We start from the raw sequence: 22,011 nt of genomic DNA, 5'->3' as shown, positions 1-22,011 counted from the left end.
AGTTTTACCTTTGTTATTCTTCATTTTTTCTGAATTTCTAATAATATCAAATTTAAATTATAAATACCTAATAAATAAAATGAAACTATAGCTCTGGTCTTATCAACTAGCAGATAAATACTTTCAACCTATAGCCCACAACATGGGTGTTGGCACTTAGCTCGTATTTAGCAATTGTGAATGGACAAATAGCTCTTACTAATTGAAACATGGAAAACTCTTGATAAAAAGTTCCTTTACATGAGAAGGGAGGTGGAGGGGGAAGGGAAGAAACAGCTCATAGCAATATCCCTATTCACTAAACCTGCATAATCCAACAGTTGTGGCAAAATCAAGATTCACAGTGTCAAACTTTTGAGAAACTCTGTTGGTTGCCAAGAATTTCTTCAAATAAATGTACATGTTATAGCTGCTACCAAGGTTTCAGGTCACCTACAGGACCTGCAGTCCAGTTCAAGACCTTCTCACCTGGCTTCAAGTAAATACTTCTGTCATGCGGCAGTTTACGTGCAAGTCCATTCAGAACTTGATGGAAAGCATCTCCTGGTTGTGCAGGTTGTGGGAATAGCATCGCCTGCTTCATTGAAGGGTTCGCAAGTAATCTCTGCTTCCTAAGTATTACTTCAGGTGGGATTGAAGTCAGAATGGTGTCCAAGTTTGGTACATCTTTCTCATCTACAAAAACTCCAATCTCTTCCCATGGTATTGCATCAGCGAAGGGTAAAACTATATCATCAGCTATGATGACGGGAATGCAACCGAATATAACTGCTTCAACCAATCTCGGACTCCAGGGGGCCCACCCAAGTGGACACAAACAAAACACAGCTCGTTGCATGTCTTCATAGTATGTAGTTGGGTGCTCCGTGGATATGTCAAAAAGCGGATTGTCCTTAAAGTTCTCCCACACTGCTGCTCGTGCACCTCTGAAAATTTTCCAAAAATGGAGAATTAAGTTAGCTTTTCAAACTTCTATCAGAACAAGGATAAATAGAGAATCCATGAAATTTGATAATTCTCTTCCACTTACAAACAATTCATAGCATTTTAATGAAACACCAGGTGATTTACCTGAATATTTCAGTTAACTGTTAAAATTACGAGATGGTTCTTGTCACAGCTTCATATCTACATTTTTTTACCAACATCAAACAAAATATGGATTTGAGCCTTTGTTGCTACACGAAAAAAATTGAAAACACTTGCACCTCAACTCTTTGCTTAAAAATGTAAACACTATTTAAAATACCTTGCGTAGTAGCCACCTTCTGGGTCATTCCCTACATCATAAAACAATCCTCTGAAGTAGACAAAGATAGATCGAGGAGTTTTCTCAGGAATAAGGTGGGCTTGCATTTTCTGTGGAGGAGCATATGGAGGAACAGTTATTGAGCCCTCCTCCTTTAAGCAAACATGATTCCGTTGTCCAAAAGTTTGCACCAAGGTAGCACGTTGGAGCAAGTGAAGAATTCCTCTTTCAATGGCCTTCACTTCCTGCAACAGCACGTGTGAAGAGGGAAACATCCAACAAAAGTTAATGACATCAAGGAAGAGAACCTTGCCAGAATATAACAACTCGATGAAGTACAAATTCGCATTATGACAATTTGATACAGCACAAAAGCTGAAACATATTAGGAGTTTGAGAATCCATATGATCAGCTCTGTTGGTTAAAATTCAGTAAACAGCTTGTCAAAAAAATAGGAGGTTACTAGGAACAAACATGAAAGAAATGGATTGATTGACTCACTAGATAATGGAAGCATGCTCCGAAGTCATGGGGGACAACAAAAAAGTGATCAGCTCCTTCAGTCCGGTTCCAATAGGGCCAGTTTGAAGAAATAAGCTGGATAGCACTTCTCATGATTCTTGGTGATTTAAAAGGCAGAGGAAGGCCATTTGGTGTCAAGTCACAAGTGGTATATACAGGGGTATAAAACCAATCAGCTTCCTCAGGATTGAGAGTTCGAACAGGGCTAGATAAGAGAAACCTATGCATAAAGATCTCAGCAGCAAACATATGGGTAAGGCATCTTGGATCCTTTTGCAGAATCTTCTTGTTGTATTTGCTTGGGAGTTCATAAACAAAAACTTTTAGCCTTCCCACAGGATCATCTTCTAAAACATCACCAGCACTACCTACATGTTCCACAAATCCTATCACTTAAAGGTCTCATAATTACAGAGAGTTTATAGTTCTAGAACATTTAATCCTTATCAATATAACAATTGCAATATGTGCAAAAAGTAAACTCCCATTTCTCCCTTTCCTCACTTCCGCATAAAATATTTTTTTCATTAGTCTAGTTAAGGTCTACTAAAAGATGTCAGATATGTTCACCACAAAAATAATTTGACTTCATAATCTCGAACTTAATGCAAAATGAACATCAATGTAATATGGTGTTCCAGGGCTTGGTACTGCCTATTATTAGGTGAAGTGATTTCGGAAAGTATTAAAGAGGTAGGGCAAAAAGAAACTACTAATTACTAACCCAGGGAAGAAACCTTTCTCTTTCTGCATACACTCCTAGAAATGTGATTTCATTAGTGGGGATGTCAAAAATACATGCCAGAATACCATGACATTCAGACATAAAAGGCACCTAATTTCTTATGACAGGGAAATTAGAGACATTTTACTCCCTTCAATTCAATCCAAACTGGTTGGAGTTACATACATGGAAACTTCTTCTTTTTTTAACTTGAGATCATATAAACTAAAAATAATCAGCTTATCAGCCAAAAGAACAAATTTTCTCTAACTAAATAGACAGCAGACAACATATTCTGCAGCAGTCCAGCTGTGTATGACTAACAATAAATACAATCAAAATTAACTTTTTTTACTCCCTTCAATTCAATCCAAACTGGTTGGAGTTACATACATGGAAACTTCTTCTTTTTTTAACTTGAGATCATATGAACTAAAATAATCAGCTTATCAGCTAAAAGAACAAATTTTCTCTAACTAAATAGACAGCAGACGACATATTCTGCAGCAGTCCAGCTGTGTATGACTACCAATAAATACAATCAAAATTAACCTTATTTACACCCGTCCATCATACTAATTGAAATGATACTTTTTTTTGGTTGCCCTTGTTTATTAGCATTCAATCGAGGAAATACAAATTAGGACTTCCTCAGCTACAATAATTGATCTAATTCTAGTGCACTTCCAAATTACATTCTATAGTAGTCCAATTGTATCAGAACAAGTAACCATTTTATATCCTAGGATGAATATAAATGAGGTTTAACCGCATAAGACCATTCTACCAATTTAGCCCTGAATCAAGTAGAATGGAGGAAAAAACCATATAGCCATCCCTCCTCCAGCAAACCCCAAAGCCCACTTCTACTAGAATGGGATTATGGCTTAATCAACTTGAATTGAAACATATACCCATTCGATGGCAACCATGTCCACCTATTCCTTCTACGTACCTTCCGCAACCATATAGATACATCGGTCTCATCATCAAATTTATCATGCTTGGTAACTAAGAGACCATATTTTGTTAATCTTAAGCTCCAACCTTTTCTCTTTGCTCAAGCATAAGACGAATAATCATAGCAGAAGAGGCATATACAGCTTACAAAGATATAAAAGAGTTTTATCAGTGTTCTAAATAAAATTCTTACACTATAACGCCGAACATTACTTTTGACTAGTGAAAGACCTTAGAAAACAAACTAAAGCCAGCAATCCTAGCAAATCTCCCGTTGAGCTTCAACCCAAGCGGATCCCCAAAAATGTACCATGACCAAAAACTACATTCTCAGAACGAAGAGAAAAAGAAACCCTAAATTCACTTATCAAACCTACATCAAAGTTATAAAATAGCATAAATCAGCTTATCAATCAACAACATAGGGATGGATAATAACAGAACATGGCAATCCCTCACCACAGAAGCAAATAGAGGTAAGTGCAAAGGAAAGAGACCTGAAATCCTCTCAGTGGGTTGACTCCTGCTCAGCTTCACAGCACCAACAGTCGATGCAAAAGCAGCATAGCAGAGAATCCCAACAAAAACCCACTTCCAAATGTCCATTTTCCCTGTCCCTTCAGTGTTTCGAAGCATGAAAGAAAAAGCAATAAAGAGAAATCTGACAAAGAAGCAGCTCAAGGACCCAAAGAAGCAGAGGACATGAGCATAGGAGGAGGACGATTTGAGGCTGAGACTGGGAAGAGACAGTTGAAATGTGACGATAACAAGTAACAGGGTCTTGTTAGAAATGCAATAAACGAGTTTCTTTCATGATTAGAGAAACAAAGGGGAAAGAAAGAGCAACAGATTGACAGAGAAGGCCAAGCAAATTTGCTTGAAGAAGATCCTTACGTTGTTTCTTGAAAATTAGAATAACTAATTTTATTTATTTTATTAGTGGGCTCTGTAATCCTTCTTTTTATATAAATTAATTTCTGCCGGGGTTTGATGGAAAGTCCCCCTCATTACCAGATCCTAGCTGCATTCTTCAACCTGCTCTCCAAATATTCAAAATTTACACTACCCATTATATTTAATTTACTTTTTTTAACTTAAGCTAAATATTTTTCAACTGAAGGGTAATTTGGCACATCTTGTTTCAAGTATGTGGGTGAATTTTAATTTTATTTTATTTTTCTTATAAAAAATAATTAAGTTATTTAGTCTATTATTTATAATTAGCCATTATCTTTTTTTATAAATATTTTTATAAAATATAGAGATTAATTAATAAAATAAATTCATGAATTGTTTGATACTTTAACAGCAACACTATTGAACCTAACTCCAATTGATTACATAAAAGTTGATAGATTGTGTCTCTCAAAGGATTGACGTTAGTTCAAGGCTTCATAATATAATGTAAAAAAATGTTGAACACGTTCAAATTATAAAACCTTATAGTAATTATTTTATTTATAGTTGCACCGACACATTACTCAACTTGTATTGCAATGTTGTTGGTCTAATATGATTTAATTGCCTGTCCTATGTTTACTAGCTTTCTCTTCTGATTTGATTTCAACTGGCGTTGGTCTTGGAATTTATTTTAATAAAATAATTAAAATTTTTAAAAATTAATTTCAACAATCAATATATGATAATAAAAAAAAACCTAGTTTCCCATAATTTTTTTGTAAAACTGGTGGAGGGTGATGATTAGTGTCTGGTTAAAAACTGAAAGTTAAGCACGGTCCCATTGATTAGAGATTGTGAAATTAAATGCATAAGTTTACGCTACCACGAGGGAAAGAAGAAGAGTTCAAAACCGAAAACCAAACCAATTGTCATAAGCCCAGAGCTATTTCTGTGACTTGCGACTATTCCTAAGTTTCTCGTTACCAGTGGTAGTGGCCCATTATTAGCCCATTTCTTGTTAGACCCCATGGATGCAAATTGTCATTCCCATATGTTAAGCAGCTTTAAAAATATTTTATATTTAACCCTTGAATTTAAAATTTTTAATTAATAGATTCTCATCTCAGTTTAATAATTTTTTCATTTTATATTATATGCATTATAAAAGTGAATAAATGCATTTACAAATTTAAACTGATAATAAATTTATTTAAATAAATTTAAAAAATTTTATATTCTACCTTTGATCTCTAATTTTTATTTTAAAAAAAATTAAATATAATAAATAATAAAATTTTTCAGATTTAATGCGCTAATCAAAAAGCTCTTATTTGATTGAGGACTCTAATGTCTAATTGATATAAATAATTTTATTTAATTATTTAATTTGAAAAACCGCATTAGATTTGGAGTAATAAATTTTGCCATGAAACGCCAGAATTGATTAAAAAGCAATGTGAAAGGAAGAGCTGGAAATAGAGTAGGAGGAAAAGTACTGTTTATGCAAGAAAAAATCCAGCCTGAGCAACTGACGCATTGTTAGCATCTAATCAGAGACGTGACGTGTCATGATTCCATTGGCAGTATCAGAAGTACTGTGTGGTTGACCAACTAATTTTGGTATTTTTTTTTCTCTTTTTCGATGTAAAACAAGTTTTTATTTTTCTAAAAAGAAGATAAAAGATGGATTATTTCCCTTCGGGAATTTCTTCATGCTCATAAGCGTGCACTGATACGGCCACTGAATATTTGAAACGTAGCAAATTAGTCTGCACGATTCAGATTATCCAACGCACGAAATAAGCTCCAGTGGGAGATGCAAGTAGATGCGGGAGCAGCTGATTGTAAGACCAAAACAAAGAACAGCTCATTATGGGCTTCGTTGGATTATTTATTTTTATTCACAAGTACAAAAACAGCCTTTTGCTCAGAGAGACTTAGCTGAAACACCTGACATTTTTTGTACTTACTCTGCATTTTATTTCCTACATCGCCAAGGAACAGTGTTGCTTTTTAAATTGTCCTTCTAATTTATTTCGCAATAAATTATTTTGTCTTGCTTTTTGATTAGTATATTTTATATAAAATACAATTTCAAGAAACTTATAATTTAAAAATATAATAATTATGATATAATTTAAAGTGAAAAAAAATTATGGAATTCATTAAATTTTTGTTAGATAAATTATTTCTCTTATATGAAAGAAAAAATTGTTCTAATTATGTAAAAATAAACAGGAATTTTTTTTGCACTTGATAGAAAGCTTCACTTATTATTATTATTTTTCTAACTCTAACCAAACGACTCTCATGTTTAACCTATTTGAATTACGGATTTACCCCTTATCTTGTTATAGCAAGTGATCAGATTTCTAGCATAGTTCGGTCAATGTGGCTTTCCCAGAGTTTTTTTTTTTTTTTTTTCTTTCTAATTTTCCCCCCAATCTCTCACTTGAGGATTGAGGATGGAAAATTAGCCAACAGCATTTTTGTCTTGTTTTTAAAATTAAAAAAATAAAAAAATAAAATCAATTCATTACATAATAAATTATGTTTATAAAAAAAATTTCTAATATTTTATAATTAATCAATGAATAAATATATAATTTAATTTTTATTGTAAATATAATTATGTTCTGAAATAAGAGGGTGTTTTCGACTTTTTGTATTTTAAGTTAGAATATATGATGTGGCAACGATAAAGTCGGAAACAGACCAGGCATCTCCAACGAAGTAGAAAAACTCTATATGTCGTAACGAGAAAGTCAAGGAGACATTATCTGGCACATTCAGTTGCACCACACTTACAATAGACCCAAAACATAAGATTGCGCTACTGCTTTGTCTGATCGTCAATTGGACGGCTGAGCAAAACTGTTACATGTGAAATACCTAGAGTAAATCTAATTAAGCATGTATTGTTGACTTTATAATTTAAATAATTCTTCATGAAATGAAATTCTTAATTGTTAATTCAACTTATTAAACGTATTATGCTATATTCTAATGATAGATTATTAAAATAAAAGTTACCATTGTTTTAATGCATTTTTTAAAAAATTATAATTTTAATTATTTTTTTTGCGTAAAATACGCAGCTGATTAAAATTTGTTAATTTATAATAATTGAAAATATGAGAAAACAAATTGAGTACTTATAAAATAATTATAATAAAAAAAATTGTAGGGCTTCGTGGCCCACATGGTGTTATGTTGCTTATGTGTCAAAATATGAGTGCATATATTGGAACTTCGATGTGGAGAATGTAAGTTATGTAACTGCGAGGAACCGAATGACACACAATCTGACTGGTTTGGTCTCAACTGTCAAGTCCCAACCAAACATCAGGCCTCCAATTCTGTTAGCTACTTGATCCAAAAAAGAAAATAGAAGGAAAAGAAAAAGAAAAAAAAAATAAAGGGATGCAAGGGTAGTTTCGGAAATTAACAACGCAAAAACAACTAACAAGCACCTGTTTTTATGATCAATGTACACCTTGCCACCCTCACAGAAGTATAAGAGATCAGTTCTAGAGAGTAGACGCGCGCATAGATAGAGATATGGATCCAGAGGCCTTCACAGCAAGTTTGTTCAAGTGGGACCCGCGAACAGTGGTGCCAGCACCGAACCGTCTTCTCGAAGCTGTGGCTCCACCGCCCCAACTGACGGCAGGGTACGCGGTGAGACCGAGGGAGCTGTGTGGACTTGAGGAGTTGTTTCAGGCGTATGGGATAAGGTACTACACGGCAGCGAAGATAGCAGAGCTGGGATTCACTGTGAACACGCTTTTGGACATGAAGGACGAGGAGCTTGATGAGATGATGAACAGTTTATCTCAGATTTTCAGGTGGGATCTTCTTGTTGGAGAGAGATATGGTATAAAGGCGGCGGTTAGAGCTGAGAGAAGGAGGCTTGAGGAGGAGGATTCTCGGCGAAGACATCTGCTATCAGGAGATACCACCAACGCTCTCGATGCTCTCTCCCAAGAAGGTTTTGTTACCAAGCTTACTACGTTTTTGTTTAGAATACAATATAGTTATAATTCCCATAAATTCCATTGTTGCTTCCTTAATTACCTTAGTATTTTCCTGCTATATTAGTAGAATTCTAAGTTATGGAGTTGAGAATTAGTAGGAGATTCATTACTCATTGGAAAGAGCATGTTTAAAGTTTTACCAGTTTAGCTATCTGCTTTGGATGCTTGTTGCGTCACTCAAGGCTTAGATAGAGAGTAGTATGTGTTGTATTTTTTAATTTGCTTAGCTGCGTTTTATGTAATCTTTATTTTTTATTTATGTTCTATCGTTGTCTCCTGTTAGCTTGATCTGCGCTTCTCGTAACCTCTAAAAATAAAATTAAGTTCTGATTGCTGTTTTCATATTTGGATTTGAGATTCGGAACTGTTACATCCATTTTATATATGATGTGTCAAGTCCCTTTGCAAGCAACACAAGGATGTATGTAAATAATAATCTTCTTCTTTTCTGTTTGCGTTTAATCCTGATTGTGGTGTGATGGGTACGTGGGCAGGGTTATCAGAGGAGCCAGTGCAGCAAGAGAAGGAAGCAGCAGGGAGCGGCGGAAGTGGAGCGTGGGAGGCGGCAGCAGCAGCAGCAGAGAGGAAGCAGCAGCGAAGGAGGAAAGGGCAGCGGAAGGTGGTGGACATTGATCATGATGATGAAAACGAGAACGATGAAAATGGCGGTGCAGGTGGGTACGAGAGACAACGGGAGCACCCATTTATTGTGACGGAGCCTGGGGAAGTGGCTCGTGGTAAGAAGAACGGCCTTGATTACCTATTCCATCTCTACGAACAGTGCCGTGAATTCTTGATACAAGTCCAAAACATCGCCAAGGACCGCGGAGAAAAATGCCCCACTAAGGTACACAAAGAAACCCATCTGGGCCGTTAATATCGGGTTTTTGGGTCCACAAGGACATTTACAATTACATGGGTCTCACAGTGAACCCACAACCAGCCCTATCTGGTACGAACTTGACAGCTGTTCCAAGGTAAAAGGTAACCAAGTCACGTACGGTCTGGTGGGGCTGTCACTATTCCATTACTTGAAGGCCTAAATTGCAGAAAGGCCTAGGGTACTTCATTCTTCAATTAACATGTGATTTTCCTGAGTCCGTGCGACAACGTGGCACTTCAGGCTTTAACAGTTGGCTTTACTCTGACGTGCAAAATTGGACTTAGGATCCAAGTCCATTACCCTCTGGATTTTGAAATGCTCCTCTAAGAGGGCATGCAAAAGCCCACAGCATTTATCGTTATTGAGTTCTTCTATACGACCAGATTCTTTACCCTGTCATTGAAAAATCATTGATTTTTTGCAGCTCAAAAGAGCAGAAAACATTGTCCTCTCCTTTCACTGTTGCATTCAGATAAGCATAAATGAAATTTGTCTTATTAGGCTTTTTCCTGGACATAGGTGACAAATCAGGTGTTTAGGTACGCCAAGAAGGCAGGAGCAAGCTACATCAACAAGCCCAAAATGAGGCATTATGTGCACTGCTATGCCCTTCATTGCCTTGATGAGGATGCGTCCAATGCACTGAGAAGAGCTTTCAAGGAGAGAGGAGAAAACGTTGGAGCGTGGAGACAGGCATGCTACAAGCCACTTGTGACCATAGCAGCAAGACAAGGTTGGGACATTGATGCTATTTTCAATGCTCATCCTCGTCTGGCCATTTGGTATGTACCTACGAAGCTTCGTCAATTGTGTCATGCTGAGCGCAACAGTGCTGCAGCATCCAGCTCTGTCTCTGGTGGGGGTGATGACTTGCCTTTCTAAATCTAAAGCCTAGTTATAGTTTGTATTTGCTGTTGTTGTAGGTTAGGACAATTGCCACGTGATGGATGCTTGCCACTTCACATCCATAGTTTACAATTGTACTAACTAAACGATAGATAAGCAATTATCATTGGTTACTTCCACCGACCACATTTCGTTTGTCTTAATTTCACATTCGGCTCTTAACCAGGGACCAGGGAGTCATGATAAGTTCGGTGTTTAAGCACGCTGCACATATACTCCGAGATAATATATATAAAAGTTCTGCAGGTTATGGAGAATCTGCATAAGCATGGGTACAGAAAGTGAAGCCAGGAAGAAGACAAATGAAAGGAAAATACATATATTATTGCATGGTGATTCGGAAAAAAAAAAATGAAAACATTAGCTTGATGCACATTACTCAACAGATTTTTCTTTTGGGGTACAAAAGATATATGTGAGTTTTTATGAAAAGATTACATACACATAATAACAAAATCAGATTGCGAAAATCAACAAAGCCAGAAGTTCAGTCTCTAAAATTCATACAACGCTTCAGACTGAGGTGCTGAAGTACAATACTTATACAGCATATCGATCCAAGTGCTTTGACCATCACTTGCTACTGCCTCCCACAGGAACACATCAACATGGATCTGAGCTTTGCTGTCCCTCTCCCGTATTCCAACTGAGGAAGCAAGTCGAATCCAGAAATTTTTTTTTAAAAAAAAAAAGAGGTCGAATCCACTGTAATTGCAAAGGGTGCCGCATAGTGTTTTCCAATTGGCCGTGTACCTGAAGAAGATACGACAAATAAAGATAACTTTCTTCCAGATAAGTTTCAAACTTATCTCCATCTTGCAGGACAGCTTGATTGTACATTGTCTGTATCCGATAGCAAGAACAATGACATAGCTTCCAAATACTCATCTCCTCTGTCATATTTAATTGATTTTTTAAGACATTTTTACTCATCCATTTATCTTGACGCGAGAAATATATTACAATGTGTGGATTACTAATGCATTACACATCATCTCATCATGGGCATTGCGTTTGGCAACTTCCTCGTATTCTTCATGGTCACATCCTTAGCAAGTGGTCCAAAACATCTCACATTTCCATAGCCTCTTCTTCATCCATAGCCTATTGACAGGAGCATAGTTCAGCCATATTAATGTTATGAAAAATACTTGCATAGATCGGCTATCAATGGTTTGCCATCTACCCTTCAGAGATGCTCAGCCTATGTTATTTAATATATGGTTATCCTCGAAAATAAAGATGTGTCAGTGGACGAAAATGTATTGTGGGATGGCAGCTCACATGTTTGTCAGGTTGGAAAATGTAAAGTTCAATCCAAGACAAAGTTAGTGATAACAAGACACTGCAATTGCATGAAGTTAGTTCTGTCGTGCTCATTAAAAGTATAAATTAGCAAATTAATATATTACATGATAGTGACTATTGAGGATAAAGTTTTGCTAGGATGTAAATTTGTCTGAACGGCTTCCTGCTCTCAATCTCATGATTTTCTTCTATCCTATAGATTTTGTGTAGGACGAAAACAGGACGACTTTCTCCCTGATCCCAAGCCTCAATAATCAGTCCATACTAATGCATTATGAATTTATTTTATATATTTAAATATGATAAATCTTTTTCACCTCCTACTCTACGATCGATCATGATAAATATATTTTTCTTCTTAGTCCATCAAATGGATCTCTCAATATTCTATTTGATGAAAAGACTTGCAAAATAAGAAAAAAACGGTCAAGAGTCTACCGGGGATACCCGGTGGAGACCCTCTGACTGGCTCTCTCTCTTTTCTTCTTCTTCTCTCCTTTCGGGACTTTATTTTTTATTCTCTCTCGGTAACTCTTGCCTAAAGATTCTACTTTTATTCATAAAATCTGACTTGAACGTCGAAAGGTCTCTATCGGAGTATCCCCAGTAGACCTTTTTCTTATTTTGCAGGTGCTTTCATATTGAGAGACCCATTTGATGGATCTATATGATGGATCAAGAAAAAATTCAGATCTATCATGATCGATCATGGAGTAGGAGGAGGAGAAAAAGATTTATCAAAATATATAATATTATAATATGTATATATAAAGATTACGTTTAAAATTAACATTTTGAATATATAAAAAAAACTCTTATAGCTTCCAAAGTGATTAAAAGCCAAACTTGAATTACACTGCAAGAATATGGACCGGACAATATTAGTCAGCAAAAAGGTCCAAAGCCGAAAATTTTGACGCTAAAGAAGTCACACTTTGAAGCTGATGTAAGAGGCGCCGGCTTCCACATTTAACTCCACGAAGAGCGTGTGAGCTCCGACCATACTCTCGCCCTCCTTTTATAAAACCCAACAGTCATGCTCCACCACCGCCTTTCTGCTCAACTAACATTTCGATTAAGACACTGATTTTTGCATTTAAAAAAACACTATGAATATTGAAATATAAAATTTATATTTATAAGTTAATCTCGTGTCTGTTAAATTTAAATATTTTTAATATGAAAATTTTATTAAATAAAAACTTGATTTTTTCTTTTTACCGTAATTAAATAAAAAAATAAATCGTTAAGGAGAGAAAATTTTAAATAAGTTTTTATTTTTAAAATATAAGTTATTGAAATCTAATAAATAGGAACAAAAATGAAGTGACCGTCCGTTCTTCGATCTTAAAGAATTTATTTGACTACTGTGCATCTCATAAAACCAAAGGATTCAAATAATAATGTAACTAATTAAGACTGTGATTTAATTGTCGGGGAAGGAACTTTTCGGTTTTTATTAGAAAAAAAAAAGTATTTGAGATTGTGATTTGAAAATTAATTTTTAAAATTAAACAAAAATAATCTGAAATTTAATTAATTAAAATATAATATTTAATTGTATCTAATTAAAATATTTATAATACTATTTTTTTTTCAATGATAATTAAAATAATATTATCAAATAAAATTTTAAATAATATTGATGAACGTGCGACTTTCTCTACCCTAGATGAGACCGGGTCCAATTAGAGAACCATAGCCCAAAGCCCATCAAACTCTTCTTAAGCAAGACTGATCCAGCATCTTAAGTCTCGATCCGGATGCGCGGGATAGGTCGGGTTCACCATAAGCCCGGGTCCAATGAGAAGAAGTCCAGCCCATGAAGTGATGTGAAAAAGAATAGAAGGCCCAATCACCTTGCAGCACTGCTCGCATGCGCGCCGGAGAGAATTAAATGACCACCTAGCATGGAGAAGAGTCCTGACACATCCGTACGTACGGAGCTGAGTGACAAAAACAGCTAACATTGTAGCAGAGAGGTAGACATACATCGCCAAGAGACGAAAGGGTTTTTTTCTTTTCTTCCTGCTTCTTCCTCGACTCTATATTTTTACTTTATTTTTCTCTGCAACTCTTGCTTATTTATACTACACTAGTTCATAAACCTGACTTGAACGTCGGAGGTTATCCACTGAAGATATTTCCGGTAAACCTCTAACCGTTTTTTCTTATTTTGCAGGTCTTTTCATCAAATCGAACATTGAAAGGCTCATATGATGGGATAAGAAGAAAACCAGATTTATCATGGAGTAGGAAAAAATCAGATTTATCAAATATTAACATTGACATACACTTTTTTTTTTCAAAATTTATAATATTTTTATATGCAATAATTAATATTTCATAAATTTTTAAAGACAATGAGTCCTACATTAAAAAGATATCAATATATTGTCTGGAATAATTTAGATATTGGACGATTGTGGGACTTGTTACATAAAGGTGAATATATATATATTAACGAGCGTAATAATTATTAAATAATAAAAATACAATTAAATTAATTTTAAAATTAAAATTATTAAATAATATATTTAAATATTAGATAATTATTAAAATAATAAATTCGTATTTTTTTAAGTAAAAATTAAAATATAAAGTTAAATTTAATTAGTGAAAAATAAAAATATTAATAAAATAAAAAATTTAAAAATAAATTTACTATTATTCAATATTTTAATTTAATTAATTTTTATTTAAATTTAATAGTAAAATATAAAAAGATTTATGTATTATAATATTTACAATTTATAGATTAAATTACTTGTATTATATTAATTTTATCATTATTTTTAAATATATTAATTTTATCACTTTTATATATAAATATCATATAATTTGTGATTAATTAATATGACAATTATATCTCTACATGAATTATAAAAAGAATGTCTTATATAAAAAGAGTAAGAAAAAAATATTATATATTGCTGTAAAATAAGAAAAATGCTTTCTTTTGAAATCATTATAATATGTAATATTATATATTTATTAATTATTTTTTAATAATTTTTTATATTTTTATAAATTAATTTATTATATATAAATAATAAATTAAAAAATTATCTAAATAAAATTAATATTTAAAAATAAAAGAAAATAAAAAAGAAGATTCAATTTTATTTTGTAATATAGTTATGTTACAATTGAGAAATATATTATAATATTAAATTTGAAATTAATGGATTATATGAATTAAATAAAAAAAAATTTCTTACTACGGCTAACAATAAAAATACATCATCAGAATCAGAATTCAATTTGAGAAAAATTGAGATAATCTCTTATGATTAAGATTTTGTGACAATAATTTATCTTATTTATGATTGTGGCTATTTTTATATATATTATAATAACTGATCAGTTATAATTTATAATAAAAATTTTTAAAAAAATTATTTCTGATTAACACATATAATTTATTAATTTACAGCATAATTATATTTTAAATTAATTAGCAATACAACTCTCAAGATTATGAATTGATATAATACATTAATTGATGTAATTTAAGTGATTTAATTGTTTTCTTAATTACGATAAAATCTTAAAAACAAATAAAATAGATGAATGAAAATACTTTGTATATTATAAAAGCATGATTTTTTAAAAAAACTTATAATTTAATTAATTTTTTAAAATATTTAATTTGGCACACTAAATATATTACATAGCTAGTCCTAAGCCAATAAGTCTAAAACTAAATTGATGGATCTTATATTACAAAAATGAATAAGCTCTAATACAGCTTTTAAGTATATTTTGAAATTATTTTTTATATAAATTATTAATTAAAATATATAAAATTAAATGAATTTAAATTTTATTTTAATAATAATAATCAAACTTAAAATATATTTAAACAATTTAAATTAATTTTTAATAAATTTAAAAATTATTTAAAAATTATTTTTTATTTTTTAAAATAAAAATTAAAAATTGAGAAAATAAAATATGAAATCTTTTGAATTTATTTAAATCAACGCCAAATATTCTTAATATAAAAGTAGAATTTAGATTCGAGTTTGATTAGTTTAAATTTTATAAGTATTCTATGCGTTTATATTCTTCCACGTAATTATAAAATATATAACAATCAACACTGTTGACTTGAGACTCAGAACATCTATCCAGAAGTTAGCACTAGTATGTCGTAGAGTTGACTATTTCTTATAACGCGTTAAACGCATTTTGTCGTTAAGCTATTTACATTTCGGCTCATCCACCCAGCCGATTTTAACGACAATTTCTTTTTTCTCATTTTCACAACAATGATGTCTATATTTGGAATTTAAAAACCTGCATTACATTCCCTCGATCATCTATTACATCTGTAGATACAGCTCCTGTCGTTAGTTTGGATCAGTTCCAGCTCCTCGACGGCAATGGAAATGGCAGGTATTGTTTCATTGGCTGTTGGGTTTGCATTAGCTTTTCTTCTTGATTCCGTTCAAACTTGAGCCTCTCGTAGCTGTCGGATTTTTCCCACTAATCAAGATGTAGAGGTAGGACGTTTATCTAAATGGGATCATCATTGTATTAATACGTAGAATTGTGGATATGGAATGATTCTTGCTACATTTCTCTGAGGTTATTTTCTGTTTCTCCATTCTGTAATGTCTAGAGATATAAAACTCAACCACAAGGAGAAGTCTCTCTTGCAGGAACTAAAATCAACAAAGAGTAACGTAGTTGATTATCCCAGATGAGAAAGATGTTCAACAAGCATACAAGGTAATTATTCAATTTATTCCAAATGGAAAAAAAGGGAAATTTAAACAGGAAAAGAGAAAACAAGCAAGTGAAAAAAGAAAAATAAACATCGATCCCGATCATAACCAGAAAGTTCAGAGTTCCTCTAGCTAGTTATCTCCTCACTAAAACTTGCCTTCCTATACGTACTAGTCTCTTCCGCGAGTAGAATCAAAGTCCATCCAATTTGTAGGAGGATTATAATGAGAGTAAGGATTTCCAAACTGCATTGAAAATCTTATAAGCTCTTCTTGTTGATGAGAAGTTGTGGATGATGAAGATGAAGATGAAGATGAAGATGAAGATGCAGCTGATGACGCCGGCGAAAGGTATGACTCTCCACTGCTATAACGACCCACGGGCTCAGCATAGTTGAAGCCGTAGTTCCCACTAGGAAGCAAAAACTGTGGGTATTGAAAACGAGTTGTGTATGCTTCTTGTTGTGTATGTGGAGGACAAGGAGGATCAGTAACTCGACGAGTCATAATTTGTTGGGTTCCTGCATGCAAATCTTGGCGATTAGTCAAGAAACCTAATTCGCTTCTTCCTTGAACTCTTTCTGGAAAGTTAAGCTTAGCTTTACTTCCTTTAAACCTAAGCGCAGCTTCGTCATAAGCAAGGGCTGCTGCTTCAGCGTTGTCAAAAGTACCGAGCCACACTCGAGCTGCCTTCTTTGGGTCCCTGATCTCGGCAGCCCATTTTCCCCACGGTCGGTGCCTCACTCCTCTATAGTGTCTTCTCCTCGTGTTTCCTTCAAAAGACATTAGAGTCTTAGAATTGCGATATTATTCTCTCACCATACTTGTTTGTTAGCAAGAAACTTGATAGATAATATATATTAAGGCAAAGAAATTATAGGAGAAATACTCGCAGATTAAAAATTACACTATGCATAATTAGTATTTCTCTTTAAGGAAAGAAAAGGGACTTTGATCAAATTAAATAGAGAAAATCACAGAGACTAAAAATTCAGTTTGGAAAACATGAAATCCTGCAACAAAGCAGGTGTATATTATCATCAAGAGAGTAATTGAAAGGAATTAAAGAAAAAATTTTACAGATTGGAGGAAATTATTGAACAATAAATAGTTACATAATATATACAGATGATAATACCTTGATCTGGAACAGGCTGCTGTGGTTGATCATGGCCTTGTGTGTTTGATTGTGGTATTGATAAAGGATTTTCATGAACTTGAAGTGGATTATTGTGGCTATTTCCAATCACTTGAACTAGGGCTGAAACCATTGCATTCATGTCTTGTCGAGATCGAGCTGAGTAGATTGGGAAGATGTGATCTTCCTCTTTCTCCTCCGATTCATCGAATGGAAGGGGCCGCTTCCCATGATTCCGATCCACTTTATATATTTTTTGTATCTAGCTAGCTAGGGCATTCAAGCAAGGAAATGAGACCACTTTCTGTGGCTAGAAATTTTGCTGCTGCTTGCTTTAGTTACGAGTATATATATATATATACACCATATCAAGACAAGAAAGGCATCAAGATCAAGAAGAGGGTACGCAGATGAGAGGGGAGAGCATAAATTAATAAAGAGGGCAAGACGCCAAGACCGATCAAAAGAAGATCAAAAGAAGAAGAAGAAGAAGAAGAAGAAGAAGAAGAAGAAGATAGGGCTGTGAAGTGTGGCCGAGGACTTTATATACGTAAATATCAATCTGGTTTAATGTGAATGAAATTAAGTCAATGCAACTGGAGTGCTGTTACCTCTGCCAAATTGTAGAATACACTTGAAATATATACTCCTTATAAATATATATAGTAAATTTCCCTTATATTATTCTTATGGATGAATTTAGTTATATCTGCTTTTATTTAGTTACGCATTAAAACTTTTTATATATATAGTTTATATTTCTATAAACTAACTATCTCATGTTGATCATGTATTCAAGTTATTTTCATGCTTATATTTAGTAAAATTAATATTATAAATACTTGGATGAAAAATGTTTAATTATATATGTATGCATATGTCTTCGATTAATATAGAAATATATATTATGCCTATAAGAAAAAAATTTATATGAGAAAAATCGATAAAATTAAAATTAAAATTGTGTTGGTGTATGGTTTTAATTCGTAGGGATTATGAATGAGTTTTATTTTGTAAATGATGGTGATAATGAAATTGAATGTTTTTTTTTAATGATTTAAAGTTAGAATTGTAGGCGTTAAGAAATGAAAGAAGGTAAATCGAAATTTTTTTTTTAATGAAGAAAATGATATATAATCTCTTTTATTTTAATAATTCGTATAGTTTATTTTTTAAAAAAATATATTATTGTGTTTTATTATAAATTTTTTAAATGAATTATTAATAATAGATAATTGATTTATTTAATATTGAAATGATTGAAATCACACTTATGTCAGAGTTACCATCACACCCACATTTAATAGCCTAATATGAATAGAAAGATGAGAGTCAAAGGGCTGAGACAGATTGATAAAGCTCAAAGATCCTTTCCATTAGCGGTTTTTAGAGACCATGCTGGTGTCTAAATTTCTGTCCGGATTGAAAAGCTTTTTGCAGAGGTGTCCATGTATCTTGATCTTGGATAGCTCATATTTTATATGTTATGGATGTCAAAATTAAATATATCAAAATTAATATAAAAAATATTTTTCAAAAAATATATTTGATGATCACTGTAACATGAGATTTTTTTTTATATTGCATTTGAATTTATGAATTTAAATTTATAAATTTAAATATCGTTTAATATAAAAAGTAATTTCATAATAAAATAGAAAAAAATAAAAAATAAATTAAAATCAAATAGCCATAAAAAAAGGTTATCATACATGCCATAACTAAAACATTGGATACGTAAAGTAAAGAATTTATGTAAAAAACGCAAGTTATAACTAGACAAAAAAAAAATCTAAATTTATTGGAGGGCTGCAGTTTTGAGTGGAAGGAATTTTTAATAATATATATGTATAATAATTTTATTATAACCGAAGAATTTCTTTAAAAAAAAAACATTGGTTTGCCTTTTTATCAATTCTTTTAAAATTAAAATTAGTTTAATTTAAAAATCGAATATAATTAATAGCTTATAATTATTACTATTAAATAATAGTATTGACAGCTGATTTATATTAAATATTGAATAAAATTTATCTAATTGCTATTATTAATAATTTTTTATAATAGTAACAAGTATATATGTCATACAATTTATTTAATATTTAAACAGAAACATTTTAATTTATTACATTATATAATTTATTTTATTGTTTAAATAAATATATACTTTTTTATTTATTATATATTTTTATTTTATTATCAAATTAAATAAAAAATCAAATAATATAAAAATAGTAGCTGTACGTACATTCTAAATCTTCTATTTTGAAACATTAGCAGTGTATTAGGAATAATTTTAATTTCACAAATTTTACATCATTGTAAATTGAATTAATCTGATTGAGTGAAAGTGGCTGTATTTGATGATGTGAAATAATTTTAATTTCACAACTTTTTCATCATTAATATTTTTTTATTAAATATTTTATAAGAAAATAATTTATTTTAATTTTATTATTTAATTGTAATTTTTAAAAATAAATATTAAAAAATAGGAAAAATATTTTTAATAAAAAATGTGTTCTAAAATGAGATGGATAAAATTAATGAAATTGGAGTGCGGCGTTGCCTATTAATGGAAGGCTGATGATCTAAGTGTTTGCAGAAAAAAGTAGCAGATTACATAGCAATTGAAGGATGAGGTGCAATACATTCCATGTTCTCCATAAAATGCGGATGATGTCTAAGATCTAATCAGAAGTTAAATTCATAATATGTTTTGATAAGTTTGATTTTTTATTTTTTTTGTACATTTTTTAATTTTATTTTCTAACCGCCATTTGGTGTTGGTATCTTCTTCTTATATTTACATTGAGCATATGTATGAAAATATTTTATCATTTTTTTTGTTATGCAATCATTTAATTTCATACGGTATTATTTGAATACAATCTCCAACGTTATATGATTTGATTTATTATTTCATGGGGTCTAACAAGTATATGGAGCTAGAGCTCTTTCAAACGAGTTTTAGCACAATTCGATCTATCTGAATTGCATCCGGATTTTTATAAAACATAAGGTTGCATTCAAACTTTTATAAAACATAAGGTTGTGTCTTAGACTCTAATTGGACCTAGGCTCAATCAATCTAGCATGGACCTTTCTTGGACCCGAGCTTTGGAACCCAGCTGTCCTCAGCCGATAACAGTCCAGGTAACCAAAGCAACAATATCACAAGGATGGCAAAGAGAAAATAAAAGGTAAAAGGGACGGGAAGAGTGAAAGAGGGGAGGGGAGGGTATTATAGTCAAAATGTATTCTCTCTTTACACTAGTAATACTCATGGAAATTAAGATTTCATTTGTTTATAAAAAATAATTTATATTTTAAAAATATATTTTTTTAAATATATTTTTAACGGAATAGTTTATTTTTTATAATTTTAATTTAAAAAATATAATATATTAAAAAATTTATATATAGATATATTAATAAGATTTTTAGAATTTATCTTTTAAAAAATAAGTTATTTTTTTTAAAAAATTACCTAATTTGTACAAGGCAAGAAGATCTGAGTCATTGATTACGCACGCCCACGATCCACAATCCACATGTTAAATTTTAATTAGAAAAACACTAAATATTAAAATCACAAAGATTCTTTACTCCAGGAAGATGAAGGGCCAGAAGGGTATTCGTTTCTCTCTGTCTTTTCCTATAATTCTCTTGCAATGGACCTACATCTCTCACAAATTTTTCTTTGATATATATTCCATTGGTGGAAAATTCTCCCCATTAAAGATTGACTTGGTTGTTTAGTCACATGAAGTGAAAAAAGACCAAATAAATAAATGGTAAGACGTGGAAAGAGCCTCCATAATTTGTTCAAAGTCTCGGCACCGCTCTTAACCAACTTGATGTTTCCGTCAATTTTGCATAAGCCTATTTCTCATTCTCTGCTCCCTGTGATCCAAGCACAGCAGTTCTCTATATGATGTCAAATCAACTTTCAGTAATGTCATATCCCGAGCAGTAGAGGCAGAGATGAATGGAACGTGGAATTGGCAGCGTTGGGCCTATGGCATAATCCTTAACCCTAATTTTGCTTTTTATAAGATTACTTCAAAGACTTGCCTGTGTTTGGTAAACGTAGAAGAGGAGAAAATTGGGACTAGGAACTCTCTTTTGGGCCCTATCTTCGAGAGTAAGGGAGAAGATGTTGAATTTGACTTGCACTAGCTAGTTTGGAAAATAACATTGAATTTGACTTCAACACTCACAACAGATGCGTACATTTACCCTCAAATGAGGAAAGACTTCATTTTACTCTTGTACTTTAATCATTTATTTACGTGTTCTCTTCATTTTTGTTTAATCTAAATAAAAATCAAAAAGATTCGACCAAAAATTTTGTTTTCTTTCTATTCAAATAGAGAGAAACTTTCTCTACGTGGTTTTTTGTTTTCCTTGGGAGCTCGGCCACCGCTCTGTTGGTTTTCTCTCTAGGAAGCCAGACAGGAAATACCCTCCCATCTTTGGCCACTTTTATTTTTTGTTTTGATTAATTTCTTTTGTTTCGAGAGTTAATAGATTATTGACATAGGAATCAGATCTTTAGATTTATGGTACTCCTAGTTATTTTTTCTTTGCTTTAGTATTTTTTTTTTTTCTGGTTAGCTTGCATGCAGGTTTCGGATTCTTCATCAA

General features: G+C 32.3%; 3 protein-coding genes across 3 annotated transcripts; 1 reads left to right on the top strand and 2 right to left on the bottom strand.

Annotated features, from left to right (window-relative positions):
• Positions 1 to 199: 199 nt before the first annotated feature.
• LOC110618089 (probable beta-1,4-xylosyltransferase IRX10L) lies at positions 200 to 4,455 on the bottom strand. Its single transcript, XM_021761128.2, has 4 exons — positions 3,954 to 4,455; positions 1,752 to 2,140; positions 1,250 to 1,494; positions 200 to 926 (listed from the first exon to the last, which is right to left on the bottom strand). Exons 1-4 carry the CDS (start codon positions 4,090 to 4,092, stop codon positions 413 to 415), a joined length of 1,287 nt encoding a protein of 428 aa, XP_021616820.1. The 5' UTR covers positions 4,093 to 4,455; the 3' UTR covers positions 200 to 412.
• Positions 4,456 to 7,777: 3,322 nt separating this feature from the next.
• On the top strand, positions 7,778 to 10,398 carry LOC110617144 (floricaula/leafy homolog). The gene is made up of 3 exons (XM_021759757.2): positions 7,778 to 8,347; positions 8,888 to 9,240; positions 9,796 to 10,398. The coding sequence occupies exons 1-3, from the start codon at positions 7,918 to 7,920 to the stop codon at positions 10,156 to 10,158; spliced, it is 1,146 nt and encodes a 381-aa protein (XP_021615449.1). The 5' UTR covers positions 7,778 to 7,917; the 3' UTR covers positions 10,159 to 10,398.
• A 5,633-nt stretch (positions 10,399 to 16,031) lies between these two features.
• Positions 16,032 to 17,823, bottom strand: LOC110616899 (ethylene-responsive transcription factor ERF115). The gene is made up of 2 exons (XM_021759419.2): positions 17,362 to 17,823; positions 16,032 to 16,996 (listed from the first exon to the last, which is right to left on the bottom strand). Exons 1-2 carry the CDS (start codon positions 17,501 to 17,503, stop codon positions 16,395 to 16,397), a joined length of 744 nt encoding a protein of 247 aa, XP_021615111.1. The 5' UTR covers positions 17,504 to 17,823; the 3' UTR covers positions 16,032 to 16,394.
• Between the last annotated feature and the right edge of the window lie 4,188 nt (positions 17,824 to 22,011).

Source organism: Manihot esculenta, chromosome 6 (assembly GCF_001659605.2).
Source record: "Manihot esculenta cultivar AM560-2 chromosome 6, M.esculenta_v8, whole genome shotgun sequence".
Taxonomy (NCBI): Eukaryota; Viridiplantae; Streptophyta; class Magnoliopsida; order Malpighiales; family Euphorbiaceae; genus Manihot; species Manihot esculenta.
This window is presented reverse-complemented; position numbering and strand designations above follow the sequence as displayed.